At 41.7% G+C, this 16365-nt stretch overlaps 1 protein-coding gene across 2 annotated transcripts in view; it reads right to left on the bottom strand.

Moving 5' to 3' along the window:
• Window positions 1-479: 479 nt before the first annotated feature.
• Window positions 480-16365, bottom strand: part of LOC149744302 (zinc finger C4H2 domain-containing protein) — a 36094-nt gene continuing 20208 nt past the window's right edge. The window contains exons 2-5 of one of the 2 annotated variants that reach the window (XM_089904464.1): window positions 7712-7883; window positions 5949-6121; window positions 4904-5066; window positions 480-2265 (exon numbers count right to left, since the gene is read on the bottom strand). In XM_089904464.1, the coding sequence (XP_089760590.1) occupies window positions 2152-2265; window positions 4904-5066; window positions 5949-6121; window positions 7712-7883 (622 nt within the window). In that variant the 3' untranslated portion in view covers window positions 480-2151. The remainder of the gene's footprint in view (window positions 2266-4903; window positions 5067-5948; window positions 6122-7711; window positions 7884-16365) is intronic. The other variant, XM_089904465.1, reaches the window with a different exon arrangement.

Genomic DNA, 16365 nt, shown 5'->3' with positions numbered 1-16365 from the left:
TATTTTCCCAGATGAGGACACTGAAGCACAGAGAAGTTTCTGTCAACTGTTGGGTTTCTGGAAAGCATTGGGACAGTTTAATGTACAGGATATTAATTAGGGTGCCCTTGGGGTCAACACTTGTAGAAGAAAAGGGAAGAGAAGGAGGCAGGATTGGACAGAGGGAGCTATTGAACTGCAACTCAGTCTTAACGGAAACCACAGTCCACCCATGGGGAGCTCTGAAGCTGGGATGACCCTTCGGAGTTGTTCCCTATTGTATCCTCATAGGGGAACAGGCCTTTACATTCCTGCATCAGTCACTGAATTCCTAGTCCCTGATTTCTAGTTCAGAGTTATTTCACCTACTCCTGTGATCAAGCCATCCCAAACGGGAGAAAAGCTTAAAAAAGTGATCATGGAGAAGAAGTAGGGAAAAAAATGGACTCTGGTACCAGATAAATCTGTGTTCAAATCCTGATACTTCTCTTACTATCTGTCTGTTTAACTCTGTACAAGTTATTTAACTTCTCTGAGCTTCAGTTTACATTTTTGGAAAATGGCAATAAGAATACTTAGCCTGAAAGGTTGTTTTGAAAACCAAATACAATCATCTATATAAAGCATCTTACATAGAGACTTGACACAGAGTAGGCACTGAATACATGGAAATTATTATAAAAATAGGGTAAATTATTATGCGGCGGTGTGCCTGGTTTTCTCACTTGTAGGGTGGAGTGAATAAGAGTAAAGAAGAGTTACCCAGAAGGGGAAAGGGCATTACATCTTTTCTGTTACCTGGTACTTGTAGGCACTGAGTCAGCATTTACTCCAATGAACAAACGTTTATTTAAAAGGATTTGTACAGACATAACGCTCTTACTTTCAAAGAGAAGAGGAACCTTTTATATATTATGAACACACAGACGCTGTGGCAACTTAAAACTACAGCTAAGAAAGGAAGGAAAAATATCCCCCCTCCCCAGCCAGGAGCTAACACTTTTTCAGTCAACAAGCCCCCATCCCTGTCCCTTAAGTTTGAGAGTGACTTGACTAGAGATGTGGCTTTGGAGGAGGGAAGAGCTGTAGGGCTTGGGGAGCCTGGTGCCTTTTCTTTTGAGAGGGAAATCCACCTACACAATCCACAGAAAAAGGGGTGGCCAAAAGCTGACCTGAGCTGAGGCTGCCTTAGAGAAGAGAGACTGGAGTAGAAATCCCACCTACCTGCACGTGTAAAGTGATTGGCATTCACTTGAATCTCAACCCACTACTCTGACCTCTAAGATATACCATTTGAGTAAGTGCCAGAGTAATGGTTTTGAACAAAAGTCAACACAAATGTCAGCCTGGGGCCTCTCCAGCCTAAGGCAGCCCCGATAGCAGAGCCCTCAGACCAATGACTTAGGCAACGAGTTAGGCAGGACTTGTGGAGTGGGTCTGGCTCCCTGATTTCACTGTGGGGAACATCTGCTACTGATTTTCAAAAGCTAGGGTTTATTATGGGAGAAAAGCCCACAGATTTTAGGATCCCCAGACACATAGCCTGGTACCTGAGAACTTTAATATATCTGGGAAACTGCCAGGTGGTGGGGTGGTGAGCTCAATAATAACAGCCAGGCCTCCCAAATGAATATGAAAAAGGAGAGCTTGTCCAAGCTACCTCCGGGCCTTGAGGATGAGATGAGGTTGCAGGTGGGGCAGATAAATGCACCAAGCCTATTGAAAAGTCCAGCAAGAAGACTGTTGTCCCTTCAGAGCCTAAGGCAAAAGTACAGGGAGGGGGCACACTGGAGCCTTCACCTGAAACAAGATATGGGTCTCCCCAGGCCCTCAGGCCTTAGGCCCCAGGCCTCAGGCACAAGAGACAGAGAATCACATCTGGGACTTCTGCCCTTCCCTTAGCTCCAAACAAGGGCAGGGGTTGAAATGTGGGTGAGAGAGAAGGGATCTTTAGACACAACTGTCATTAGCACCTGAACCACATCTCTTCCTAAACCAGAAACTCCAAGAGCAAAAAGAAATAAGAGCAAAGTGAGAGAGGGGTTGTGCTTCCATCGCATTAAATAGGAGACTTTGTAGAGGTGGGGAAGGGTTGTTTCACATGGAGACATCAATCACTCTGGCCAAGGGGAGGGGTTATGAGCAGCAGAGCTCTAAGTGTTCTCCCTCTTTTCATTCATCCTGCTTCCGTTTTGGCTTTTTGGGGTTCCTGGACCGACTCTTGGCTTTGCACAGAGGGCATATAGGTGCATTCCGGTGAATTTGTTGGTGACATGACAAGCAGGCCTGGTGGGGGGCACAAGACAAAGCAAGTTAGTGGTCAGATTCTTCTAGGCCATGGCTCATCTTTCCCAGGGGCCCCCACAAGCAATTGCGATTTCCCAACAGGAAGGAGCAAGACCCAAGTAGTGAGTCCCAAGTAGCAAGACCTGTGCTGGATGTAAGGGATGCAAAGGATATAAGGGAGTGAGAGTCAAAGAGGGGTACTGAGGAAAAATATCCAAAATTTGGCAATAAGGCAAAATGTGAATTGCATATTCATTAAGCATTATACTGGAGCATGGTCTAACAGGCTCAGTCAAGGATTATTTAATTCTCTAGGACAGGTACCAATAAACTTTTTCTGTAAAGGCCAAGATAGTAAATATTTTGGACTTTCTTTTCAGGTCATATGATTTTAGTTGCAACTACTCAGCTCTAACTGCCTTACATAAAAGAAGCTATAGACAATACATAAACAAGCAGGCATGTGTGGGGGCCAATAAAACTTTATTTACAAAAACAGGGAGCAGGTCACACTTGGCCTATGGGTTCTGGTTTGCTGGCCCTTGCTCTAGGAGAATGTCTCTTTATTTGACTATTTACTACTTATTTAAAAAATTGAAGTATAGTTGATTTAAAATGTTGTGTTCGCTTCTGGTATACAGCAAAATGATATAGATGATAGATAGATAGATAGATAGATAGATATTCTTTTCTGTTATGGTTTATTACAGGATATTGAATATAGTTCCCTGTGCTATACAGTAGGACCCTGTTGTTTATCTATTTTATACATAGTAGTCTGTATCTTCTAATCCCAAAAGCCTAATTTACCCCTGTCCCACCCCCTTTCCCCTTTGGTAACCATAAGTTTGTTTTCTATGTCTGTGAGTCTGTTTCTGTTTTGTAAATAAGTTCATTTGTATCATATTTTATATTTCACATATAAATGATATCATATGGTATTTGTCCTTCTCGGTCTGACTTACTTCACTTAGTATGATAATCTCTAGGTCCATGCATGTTGCTGCAAATGGCATTATTTCATTCTTTTTTATGGCTGAGTAGTATTCCATTGTATATATGTACCACATCATCTTTATCCGTTCATCTGTCGATGGACATTTAGGTTGCTTCCATGTCTTGGCTATTGTAAATAGTACTGCTATGAACATTGGGGTGCATGTATCTTTTTGAATTAGAGTTTTCCCCTGGATATGTGCCTAGGAGTGGGATTGCAGGATCATATGGTAACTCAAATTTTAGTCTTTTAAGGAACTTCCATACTGTTCTCCATAGTGGCTGCACCAATTTACGTTCCTGCCAACAGTGTAGGAGGGTTCCCTTTTCTCCACACCCTCTCCAGCATTTGTTATTTGTAGAATTTGTAATGATGGCCATTCTGACTGGTGTGAGGTGATACCTCATTGTAGTTTTGATTTGCATTTCTCCAACAATTAGTGATGCTGAGCATCTGTTCATGTGCCTATTGGCCATCTGTATGTCTTCTTTGGAGAAATGTCTATTGAGGTCCTCTGCCCATTCTTTGATGGGATTGTTTGTTTTTGTGTTATTGAGTTGTATGAGCTGTGTTTATATTTTGGGAACTAAGTCCCTGTTGGTCGCATCATTTGCAAATATTTCCTCCCATTCCTTAGGCTGGCTTTTCATTTTTGTTTATGGTTTCCTTTGCTGTGCAAAAGCTTATAAGTTTGAATAGGTCCCATTTGTTTACTTTTGCTTTTATTTCTATTGCCTTGAGAGACTGACCTAAGAAAACACTGGTACAATTTATGTCAGAGAATGTTTTGCCCGTGTTCTCTTCTAGGAGTTGTATGGTACCATGTCTTACATTTAAGTCTTTAAGCTGTTTTGACCTTACTTTTGAGTATGGTGTGAGGGAGTGTTCTAACTTCATTGATTTACATGCAGCTGTCCAGCTTTCCCAATACCACTGGCTGAAGAGACTTTCTTGTCTCCACTGTATATTCTTGCCTCCTTTGTCGAAGATTAATTGAACGTAGGTGAGTGGGTTTATTTCTGGGCTCTCTATTCTGTTCCACTGGCTATAAATACTTTTCCGTTAAATAGTATACTATTTGACTATTTACTATTGATCAGGGCCCAGATGCTGTGACTTAATGTTGATAAGGCACAAATGGCTTTTGCCCAGTAGAGATGCAAATTATTTTTGTTACAAAGAAAAGGTAATCCTAAAGATTACAGTTTTATTTTCCTGTAGGACATTAACCAGTTCTGGATTTAACACTGCAAACTTATTTCGGCATTCCTTTCCTTTCTTGACTATATAATTATCTGTTCCTCTAATGCTTCTGGAACCAGCTTTGTGATGCTGCTGGCTCCCTTGTTAATGACACACGTTCACTATATATTTGTCCGAGTCACGTTTCTAACTTTCTGAAAATTATACTTTAGCAGAGCCTGCCGATCTCCCTGCATTCTAACCTCTCTGGGAATATGAGGCAACAAGACCAGTGGCTCTACTATAGCACACATACACACCACCCCTTCCTCTGTGTCCCAAGCAAAGGCTGTTTTAGGAAGACCCCAAATAAGTAAGGCCAAAGCCCCAGACCCAACCTTCCATGGGGCGGCTTGAGGATACCTTGCTTCCTCTACAGTCCATACCCAGCTCACTCACCTTCATAGGTGGGGGCTGCTGCCTGAAGGTGGCTGTCTGCCGAGTGTCCTGCTTCCTAGCCACTTGGAGTTGTTGGGCGGCAGCGGCTGCGGCGGCCAAGGATTCAGGGATTGGGGGCTCCTGAGGCTCCGTCTGCCACTCTGCTTTCTGCTTCTCAAAGTAACTTTGGAGATGAGAGACATTAGCTGGATCATTCTGAAAGCAAGGAGAACCTTGCCCCTCTTAAGGACTCCATGCTACAGAACGAAGGGGGTTGGGCTGTGGCTCACTGTAGGAAGTTCCTGCACCCTCTCCAGCCCAAGGCTCTTTTCCCTGGGTACCAGGCCCACTGTGTGCTGGGAAGGGTACTCCTCCTGCTCCTTGGCTCTGACAGGCCCAGAAAAATAAAAAAAAATCCCAAGGCTAGCCAAGTCCTCAAAGGGCATTTGTCTGCCCTCCATCCCATGTTCCTTTGCAGTATTCCTATTAAGTGTTCTCAGGCCTCTGCTGGCATACCTCTAGGAATAAGAAGCTCACCACTTCCACAGGCAGCCTGCTCTACCTTAAGGAAGTATGTTCCCTTGTATTCCTTCTACTGAAATGAGCTCTGTGTCTCTGTAAAGTAAGCCCAGTTCTTAACTCTGGGTCTTAAGATAAAGTTCCAGGCTAGCCCCTGGAGGCCATGAAAGCTCACCCTTCTGTGTGTTCAAGGTTTCTGGACACCCCTTCTAGACCTTGACTTGGAAAGTGACCTCTTAAGAGTCACAGACACATACACACACAAAGAGTCATAGACATAGTCTTGTATTGTCAAAATTGCACAAGGAACTTTAAAAGCCATCTAGTAATTCTAGTCTAATCATCTGACAGCCCAACACAGAGACTTACCCAAGGTCATGCAATGAGTCGGCCACTGACAGGCCTGGGGCTAGGACTGGGTACCCTGACTTTCAGACCAGGCTTTATGTGTGTATATATACGTGTGTGTATATATACGTGTGTGTGTGTGTGTGTGTGTGTGTGTGTGTGTGGTGTATGTTGCAGGGACAGGAGGCAGGCAGCTTACTCCAAGGAGAGCTTCTCCTCCTCTTCACATAGGTCAGGGAGCCTCTGCAGGCCCAGAGTCATGCGCAGGGCATCCACGTGTTCCTTCAGCGGCTTATACTCATCATGTAGCCGCCGGGTAGACTCTAGCAGCTTGTTTAGGTCATTCTCAGACTGTTTGATGGTGTTTTCCATCTGGAACACAGCGTGAGGCAAGCACAGAGAAAAGACTCCAAGATTCTCAGCGAGGCTGTACAGCTGAGTGGATAATAGCACAGGCTCCAGAGCCAAACCAATCTGTGATCAAGTCCTCAACCCACTATGTATTCTTTGTGACTCTTGTCAAGCCTCAGTTTTTTCATCTGTATAATGGTGGTAACATTCATACCTACCTCATATAATCTTGGTGAAGATTCAATGATTGAATTCATATAAGCGCTCAGTACAGGGGCTAACACAGAGTAAAGGCTCAATTAGTGGTAGTTATTATTCAAATATAGCATCTTAGAGCTGGAATGGCCCTTAGAGTTCATGTAGTGCACCCCACCACCATTTTACAGATCAGAGAATTGAGACTCAGAGAGAAGAAGTAACTTCCTCAGAGAAATGCTTCCTAGGAGCAAAGACTACATAAAGACTCAGGGCTTTTGCCTCCCAGGCCAGTGGCTTTTCTCCTAGATCAGTGGTTCCCAAAATGCAGTTACCAGATCAGCAGCATCAGCATCAACTGGGAACTCATTAGGAATGTAAATTCTCAGGCACCACCCCAGATATAAGCAATCAGAAATTCTGCGGTGAAGTCCAACAATCTGTGTTTTAACAGGCCCTCTAGGTGACTCATGAGGCATGTTCAAGTTGGAGATCCATTGGCCCAGATTTTCAGCCCCTCTGTGACTAATACCTTGTTTATTTCTCTATCCTTAGTTAGCTGGCAGCAGAACTGCCAACTCCTCATGAGACCCTGATATCCTGTGATCTTGTGACACAGACAATCCCAGGTAACTACTGTCCAAATTGCATTCATATTTCCTTTAAGACCCTAGGCCTGGCAATATCAGGAAGTAGATATTGCCACAGAAATGAGTCTCCCAAGAATAGAAACTTAGCTCCTTCAAACGTGATTTAAAAAAAAAATTCTCATTATCATAGGCTCTAAGGGTTGGAAAGGGCCTTACAGGTCAGCACCTCCAACCTCCCTCCTGGTGAAGGAATCACCAATACTGCAGCCCAGACGGGTGATCATTCAGACTCTGCTTTAATAACTCTATAAAGTGGGGGACTTATCACCATAGCAGGCAGTTCATTCCCCACATTCCAAGGGTCTCCAAAAGAAAGACTGTAATGAGGGAGCCCCAGTTAGGTAGGCTGGCAGAGATGGTTTGTTTGGCTTAGTTGGAAGCTTTGGAGCCCTAAATTTAAGTTAGATCCCCAAGGCATCTGCCTGCTCTGCTTTTCCCCAAAGGCTAGCTCTCAACTTCTAGGCTCCCAGAATGAGAGCACACCAGTGCTGAGTGAGACCTCAGAGGTGACTGAATCCCTCTCATGGTACAGAAGAGGAAAATGAGGCCCCGAGAGAAGAAGGAACTTGTCCAGTGATATACAGTCGATCAGTGACAGAGCCAGGGCTGGATCTCAGAACTCCTGGATTCTTCCATTTCACCATAGCCTGATGCCTACTCCCCCAAATTGGCCACAGCCATATCTCAAGGAGAGTCCACAGCACTCACCACTGCCTATTCCTCCTCAAAGGGCCCAGAAATAGGCTTCAGGCAGCCAGCCACATACCACATTGATATCAGCGTGGATCAGTCGGAGTTCCTCCACATGGGCCATTTTCTCCTGTAGCAGGAGGTCCATCTCCTGCTTGTATTCCTTCAGGTGCCTCTCCTCTGATTCAAGGGCCTCAAACTCAGCCTTCAAACGGGTCTTGATCTTTTCCATCTGCAGGGTCTTGTTCCTGCCATTCCCCCAAAGGAGGAAACAGACCAGCAGGAGAAGGCAGGAAAAGGGAAATGGAGTACAGAGTTAGGGAAATGGAGTACAGAGTTAGAGAAATGGAGTACAGAGTTAGGCCCTGAGCCAGGGCTATCTTGTTAAGCCATCTTTCTAAGCTTCCCTCTCTTCAGGCAGAGGCAGCCTGAAGTCGTCCCCACAAAGGCAGGAGATTCTTTCTTCTAAGCTAAAAGCTCAGTGGGTCTTGAATGGGGATGATTTTGTTCCTTGATGGAGCATTTGAAAACATGGGGCAGGTTTTAGCTGTTAGATTTATTCAAGGGAGAGCACTACTGGCATTTAGTGGATATGGGCCAGAAATGCTAAACAGCCTCTCAATGCACAGGAAAGTCCCACATCACAAATAACTCCCACCCAAGATGCCAACCATGACCTCTTGAGAAACTCTAGAGCAGCACTATCCAATAAATTTTCTACAATGATGGAAATTTTCTGTATCTATGCTTTCTAATACAGTAGCCACTAGGCACGTGAAGCTACTGAGCATTCAAAATATGGCTAGTGCAACCGAGGAACTGAATTTTGAATTTTATTTAATTTTACTCAATTGATGAAAATTAAGTTTAAGCAGCCACATGGGGATAATGGCTCTCATATTGGACCACACAGCTCTATAGGGTCCCCTCATCAGTTCCAGAAGAGGCAGGAGACGGGAAGAACTGCAGCTCATTTCTTTTCCTAGAAAGCATAAAACCTATTTCTGGTTGTTAAATCCCAATTGCATACCCTCTGGCTCAGTAATCCCACACCTAGCAATTTATTCTAAGGAAATAAGTCAAGGAAGCAAAAAGTTACACAGGGATATGCTTTCTGGTCTATGGGCAAAATTGGAATATTTGGCAGCCACTAAAAGGAATCATTATGAAGACCTGTGACATGGAAAATGTTGAAGATACTCCATGAAAAGGTATATACACTAGGATTGCAATTTCAAAATACACATGCATGTGACTAAACAAAAGGAATTGGCAAGAGTACAGTTTCAAGGATCTTTGAGACCACTGAAGCCTGCCTAAGTGAAAGAGCCACAAAACTTTGGAAGGAAGCCCCTCTAGGGCACACTGATGCCCTCCCACTCACTCTCTACTCTCTGGTTCTCAGGTTCTGTCTAGCCATCATCCATTACTCAGATTAGGCATCTCCTTTATTCTGCCTCAGTAGCTGGCTTTCTCCTCTGCCCCAGCCCATCCCATGGTTACTCTTGCTCCACACCCTGGCCTCTGGCCTCTGACCTCAGCCTGCTTCTGTGTTCATTCTCTCTCCTTTCTTCAGCATTGCCTGTGGCTCCTGCCTCAAGAGGTGGCCCTCAATGGCACAGAACCACAGAAAGAATTATGTAAGGTGGGTAGGATGACAGGCGAAATTTTTCTTTCAATATTCAAAATTTTCTTTTCAAGTTATTATATTGCTTTTACCTTAGAAAAGGTTAAAAGGATGGGTGTTATTATCCCATCTGTAAAGAAGGAAATTGGGAGTTCAGGATGGTAAGTTGCAGTAAATGGGATGTTGTGATTTGAACCCAGGGCTCTCTAACACCACCCACTACTCCACACTGCCTGACTGGGGTTACCCAGACTAAGGGGCGTAAACATATTGAGGGTTCTCGGTATACCTGTTCAACTGCCTTGCAGAGGGATGATAGTGATTTGTACTGGTCAGTTAATCCACTACTTAGAGCCCCCTCCCATCTAGACTTCTATTCTCTTCCTCTAGATTGCATACAGTGCAGTCTAAACTTCACCTATCCCTACCCCAATTTACAGATGGGAAAACTGAGATTCAGAGTGATATAGTGTCTCACCCTGATTCATACAGCCAGTTTGTGGCAGTGCTAGGCCTAGAACCCATTTCTGCAGGCAGAGCCATAATTTGAAAGGAACATGGGCTTTAGATTCAGACGTGGGTATAATTCCTGGTTCTGCCCCTGACTAGCTATTTGCCCTTGGACAATAAGAATAACAACTATATTTATAGTTTAATTATATTCATTGAGCACCGATTATGCACCAGTTATAGAAGGCTTGAAGATACATTCATTCAACAAATACTTATGGAACATTTATCATGTGCCAGCCACTGTACTAGGTGCTAGAGATAGAGCAGAGAACAGGACAGCCTGTGGACAGGAATCTTCATCCAATGAGGAAAATAGACCCTGAACACATGTAAAACTAAGTGGTAAGTAATATGGATGAAATGCAGAATGCAATGGAAGGACACACCAAAGGGTTCTAACATAGTCTGAGGGACACTGTAGTCAAGGGGGCTGTCACAGGAAGCTCCCCTGAGAAACTGAGAATGTGACATCTAAGCTAAGACCTGGAGAATGGGTCGGAGGTAGATGGTGGGTAGCAGGTAGACATAGAGGAGAGCAGTCCAGGCAGAGAGAATACTATTTGCAATGGCCCTAGAACAGAAAAGAATGTGGCACATTAGAGGAACTGAAAAAAGGTCAGTGTGGCTGGAACACCTACTGCAAGTGGTGTGTGTGTGTGCGTGTGCACGCGCACGTGCGTGTGCGTGTGCGTGTGTGTGTGTGTGTGGTGGGGGCTGTCTGAGATGAAATTAGGGAAGTTGCCAGAACACAACCTGGAGATTGAGATGAGGAGCGAGTACTTTTATGTTCAGGAGAAGGGGGAATCATTGTAGAACTTTAAGCAGCAGGAGTGACATAATCGGATTATCTCTTTTCACTTCTCTCAGCCCTGGTCTCTTCATCAGTAACACAGGAATAATAATAGCACTTACCTTACAGGTTCTTTGCTGAGGGCTAAATGAGCTAAGACATGTAAAGTCCCCAAGCAGAGTATGTGGCACGTGGTGAGCAGTCAACAAATGATAGTACCCATCCCTCCCCACACTGCCCAACTCTTCTGCTATGGTTATCTCCTTTACCACAGTGGTTTAAATTTTGTTATAAAGAGCCTACAATGGGTAGGATGTGTGTATAATGTGTGTGTGTGTGTGTGTGTGCTCACATGCATGTGTGCACATGTACTAGCATGAGTAGCGAGGTATATTACCACTTATTAAGACTATAATAATAATCATTAACATAAGTCACCTCGTAATGTCAGTATGAATAATGGCATTTTATAGGGCTGGCCCAAGACTTCCTAATTTGTGATCAATTCAGTTAAGATGCTAGCGACTACTACTAAATGAAATCAGGGGTGAGAGGTCTCTCTCACTGACACTTCATAGAAATCAACATAGTACATCTTTCCCTGCTTGGATGAGTGCCTTTTATCTAATCCTCCCTCCTCCATCCATGTCCAATTCTGCTTATAGACAACCCCATGTTGTCGGGCAGGGGACACTGCAATCCCAGATTAAGTCAAAATAAACCAAAGGTTTTCACCTGGTGGGGTCACAGTTAAAGTGCTGCCTGGAACTGGAAAATCAAAGGCACAAAGGCTTCCTCAAAAGCACCGTGGTATTTCCTCTTCTTCAGGAGGAGGGCTGTCACCAGCAAAATGGCAGCTTTATCCTTTGGGTATGAGGGCCAGGGAGGCCACAATCCAAGGTGTTTTGGAGCCTTTTCCTATTGTCCACTGTGGCAAGAAATGGCAAGGACTAGGGACCCTGACTAAGGGGCAGAAGGGCTAAGACTCCTCGTTATGAGAAGGAAGCAGGGTTATGAAGATGGAGTTCAGAAATAGCCTCTATTTACTGCTATTTCTAAAGTCAGTTTCTCAGGGCCTGGCGGGGAGCCCGGCCCATGCTTTAGTGGAGGGACAGCGGTGTCACTGCAGCCTTTGACGGTACCACTGTTACCTCTCAGCAGTGGTTTACCAAGGGCCGGGCAGTGAGAGCAGTCCACCTCAGGTGCGGAAAATAAAGAGGTGCATTGTGTGCAGAGAATTAAAAAAAAAAAAATAGAACCAATTAAAGTTGGTCTGCTCTTTATTATCACCATGCACTGACAATTCTAAACAATGTCCACTGAAGGACATCTGGACTGATTCCAGTTTTTGGCGATTATGAATAAAGCTGCTATGAATATGCAACTACGAGTTTTAGTGTGACCGTAAGTTTTCATTTCTCTAGGATAAATGACCAAGACTGCAATTGCTGGTTTGTATGGTAATTGCATGCTTAGTTTCTTTTCTTTTTTTTTTTTTTTGCGGTACGCGGGCCTCTCACTGCTGTGGCCTCTCCCGCCGCGGAGCACAGGCTCCGGACGCGCAGGCCCAGTGGCCATGACTCACGGGCCCAGCCGCCCCGCGGCATGCGGGATCCTCCCGGACCGGGGCACGAACCCGCGTCCGCTGCATCGGCAGGCGGACTCCCAACTACTGCGCCACCAGGGAAGCCCCATGCTTAGTTTTTTGAGAAACTGCCAAACTGTTTCCCAGAGCGGCTGTACCGTTTCACATGCCCGCCAACAATGTGTGAGTGATCTAGTTCCTCTATGCGGCCAGCCATTTTGCTTGAACTGTTTTAAAAGGTATATGGTGATACCTCAAAGTGATCTTAATTTTCATTTCCCTAGTGGCTAGTGATACTGAACATCTTCTCATGTACTTATTTGCCATCTGTATGTCCTTTTCCAAAAAATGTCTGTGCATGTCTTTGGCCTATTGGACTGTTTGTTTACTCAGGGCTGAGTATTGAGAACTCTTTATGTGTCCTAGATATGAGTGCTTTGTCAGATATGAGGTTTGCAAATATTTTCTCCCATTTATTAGCTTGCCTTTTCATCCTCTTAACCAGGTCCTCAGCAGAACACTTAAAACTGTTTTTTTGATGAAGTCCTATATATATATATATATATATATATATATATATATATATATATATATATGACTTCATAATATATATATATATATATATTATGGATAATGCTCTGGTGTCATGTCTAAGAGTCTTCACTAAGCTCTAGGGTCTGCAAATTTTCTCCTATGTTATCTTCAGAAAGTTTTATAGTTACATTTATGTCTACAATCCACTCTGAGTTAACTTTGGTACAAAGTTTGAGGTTTAGGTTGAGATTCTTTTTTTTTTTTTGCTTATGGATATGCAATTGCTTCAGTACCGTTTGCTATAAAGACTGTCCTTCCTTTGTCGGATTACTTTTGCACCTCTGCCAAAAATCAGTTGGCCATACTGTGTGGGTCAATTTCTGGATTCTCAATTTTGTTCCAATTACCTATGTGTCTGTCCCTTTGTCAGTATCACACAATCTTAATCACTGTAGCTATATAATAAGCTTTGAAATCAGGAAGAGCGATTTCTCCCATTTATTTTTATATCTCAAAATACTTTTGGCCATTCTAGTTCTTTTGCCTTGCCATATAAATTTTAGAATAATTTTGTCTATATCTACCAAAAATCTTTCTGGCATTTTGATGGGAATTTTATTAAATTTGTATGTCAGTTTGGGAGGATTGGCATCTTTACTATATTGACTCATCTTCCAAACCCTGGATACAGTGTCTCTCTCTATTTAGATCTCCTTTGATTTGTTTTATTAGCATTTTGTAGTTTTCAGCATAAAAGTCCTATGCATCTTTTGTTAAATCTTTGTTTCACTTAGGTATTTCATGTTTCTGAGTGCTTGTAAGTGGTTTCATGTTTTGTAATTATAGTTTCCACATGCATATTGCTATTTGTTTTTAATGCTGATCTTACATTCTGCAGTCTTGCTGACTCACGTATTAGATGTAGGAGTTTTTTGGTTTTTTGTTTTGTTTTTGACTTATCAGGATTCCCTACATAGACAAATCATGTTATCTGCAAACGAAAACAGTTTTATTTCTTCCTTTCCATCTTGTACACCTTTTATTTACTTTCCTGCCTAATTGTCCTGCCTAAAACCTCTAGTGCTATATGGACTAGCAGTGCTGAGAGTGGACATCCTTGCCTTGCTCGTGATCTACGTAGGACAGCATTCATTCTTTGACAAGTAGGTGTATTGTTAGCTAGCCGAAGGGTATTTGTAGATGTACTTTATCAAGTTGAGAAAGTCCCCCCACCCCCATTCCTAGTTTTTAAAAGAGATTTTATCATAAATATGTGCTGACTTTTGTCAAGTGCTTTATCTGTATTAATGGACATAGTCATGCGATTTCTCTTCTTTAGCCTTTTGATATGATAAATAATACTGATTGATTTTTGAATAACAAACTAACCTTGCATCTCTGGAAAAAACCCCTCTTGGTCATGGTGTCAATTTTTTTTTTAATATATTGCCGAATTCTATTTGCTAATACTTTGATAACGATTTTTACATCTATAATCATGAAGGATATTAATTTATAATTTTCTTGTATTGTCTTTGCCTGAAATTGTTTCAGGGTATTAAGGGCTTCATAAAATAAATGGAGATGTGTTCTTTCCACTTCTGCTTTTTGGAGAGACTGTTAAGAAATAGGGTTAGTTCTCTTTAACCATTTGTTAGAATTCTCCAGTGAAACCAAATGGGCATGGAGGTTCTGGTTTTGGGGGTTGTTACTTTACAAATTTAATTTTCTAAATAGTTTCAGGGTTATTCAAATTATCTATTTTATATCAGGTGAGTTGTGGTAGTGTTTTCTGAGAATTGGTCCATTTCATGTAACTTGTTTAATTTACATGAGTAGAATTGTTCATAGTATTCCTTTGCTATTCTTTTGAAGTCTGTGGGGTTGGTAGTGACATTTTCTGTTTCATTCCTGATGTCTGTAATTTGTGTCTTCTCTCTTTTTTCTTTGTTAGGGTTGCTAGAGGTTTTTCAATTTTATGTATTTTTTTAAACATTAAGCTTTCTGTTTCATTGATTTCCCTACTTTTCTTTCTGTTTTTAATCATCAATATCTGCTCTTATCTGTATTATTTCCTGTTTTCTGCTTGCCTCGGTGTTATTTTGCTCTTCTTTTCTAGTTTCTTGAGGTAGGAGCTTAGATTATTAATTAGAGGCATTTCCTCTGTTCTAAAGTAAACATTGGTGCTAAAAATTTCCCTCTCACCACTGCTTCTGCATCATCCCATTTTGATATGTTCATTTTTCATTTTGATATGTTTCATTTTCATTTTCACTCAGTTCAATGTATTTTTATTTCACTTGAGACTTCATCTTTGAAACATGCGTTATTTTAGAATTTTTTTTATTATTATCTTTTTCCTGGTATTTTTTCTGACTTCTTGATTTCTAGTTTGACTTAATGTCAGAGAACACACTGTATTTCCTGTCTTTTAAATTTGTTAAGAATTTTTTTTTGTATCCCAGAATATGGTCTATCTATATTGGTATATGTTCCATGGACACTTGAAAAGTATGTGTATCCTGTTGTTGGGTGGAATGTTCTATAAATGTTAATTAGATCCTGTCATTGATGGTGTTGTGGAGCTCTATACCCTTGCTGATTTTCTGTCTAGTTCCATCAAATGATAGACGTATGTTAAAGAGCCCAGCTATAATTGTGGCTTTGTCTATTTCTTCCTTTGGTTCTGTCAGATTTGCCTCTCATATTTTACAGTTCTGTTGTTGGTGTATACCCATTAAGGACTGCTAGGTCTTCTTGGCAGACTGACACTTTTGTCATTATCTAATGTACCTCTCTGTACCTAGTAATTTTCTTTGCTCTGAAGTCTACTTTATCTGATATTAATATATCCATTCCTGCTTTCCTTGGATTAATGTTTCCATGGTATATCTTCTTTCATTATTTCAACATACCTATATCTTTATATTTGAAGTGAGATTCTTGTAGACAGCACATAGACGGGTCATATTTTTTAATCATCTTGGCTGATCAGTATTTGGATTGCAGTATTTAGGCCATTTATATCCGGTGTACTTATTGATAAGTTAGAACTTAAGTGTATCATTTAATTTTTGTTTACTATTTGATCTCTCTCTTATTCGATTCTCTGTTTCCTTTTTGCTGCCTTCCTATCTTTAATTGAATGTGTTTTGGAATTACATTTTACCTATACTGTTTTTAAGTGTATCTCTTTCTATAGTTTTTTCAGTGGTTGCTCTAGGTATTATATTTCATCTTTTTATCTTTTTATTGTCATCTTTTTATTAGGGTGAGTGAAGAGTAGAAACATTACCTTCCTTTACGCCCCCTTTACCCTCCACCATTTATAATATAACTATCTGAAATATTTCTCCTACATAAGAGTTATGTTTGTAGAGAACCATATTACTGCTTCCACCATCAGAAATGATTTAGAAAACTAAACAGGAGAAGGAAAATGTACTGTATTTTAATTATATTTTTACTCTTTCTCTTGGTTTTTCTTCCTTCCTGATATCCCATGTTGTCTTCTTTTAGGAAAGATTCCTTTAGCTATTATTATTTTAGGGTAGATCTGCTGGTGACAGATTCTCTTAGTTTTCTTCATCTGAGAATGTCTTAATTTATTCCTCATTCTTGATGGATATTTTTGCTACATGTAGTATTTGCGGTTGATAGTTCTCTTCTTTCAGGACTTGA

The sequence above is a fragment of the Delphinapterus leucas genome, chromosome X (genome assembly GCF_059928025.1).
Source record: "Delphinapterus leucas isolate spDelLeu-1000000601 "Yukka" chromosome X, BTC_Dleu_Yukka2, whole genome shotgun sequence".
Lineage (NCBI taxonomy): Eukaryota > Metazoa > Chordata > Mammalia > Artiodactyla > Monodontidae > Delphinapterus > Delphinapterus leucas.
Note: the sequence above shows the minus strand (reverse complement) of the source record. Positions and strands in the feature narration are given on the sequence as shown.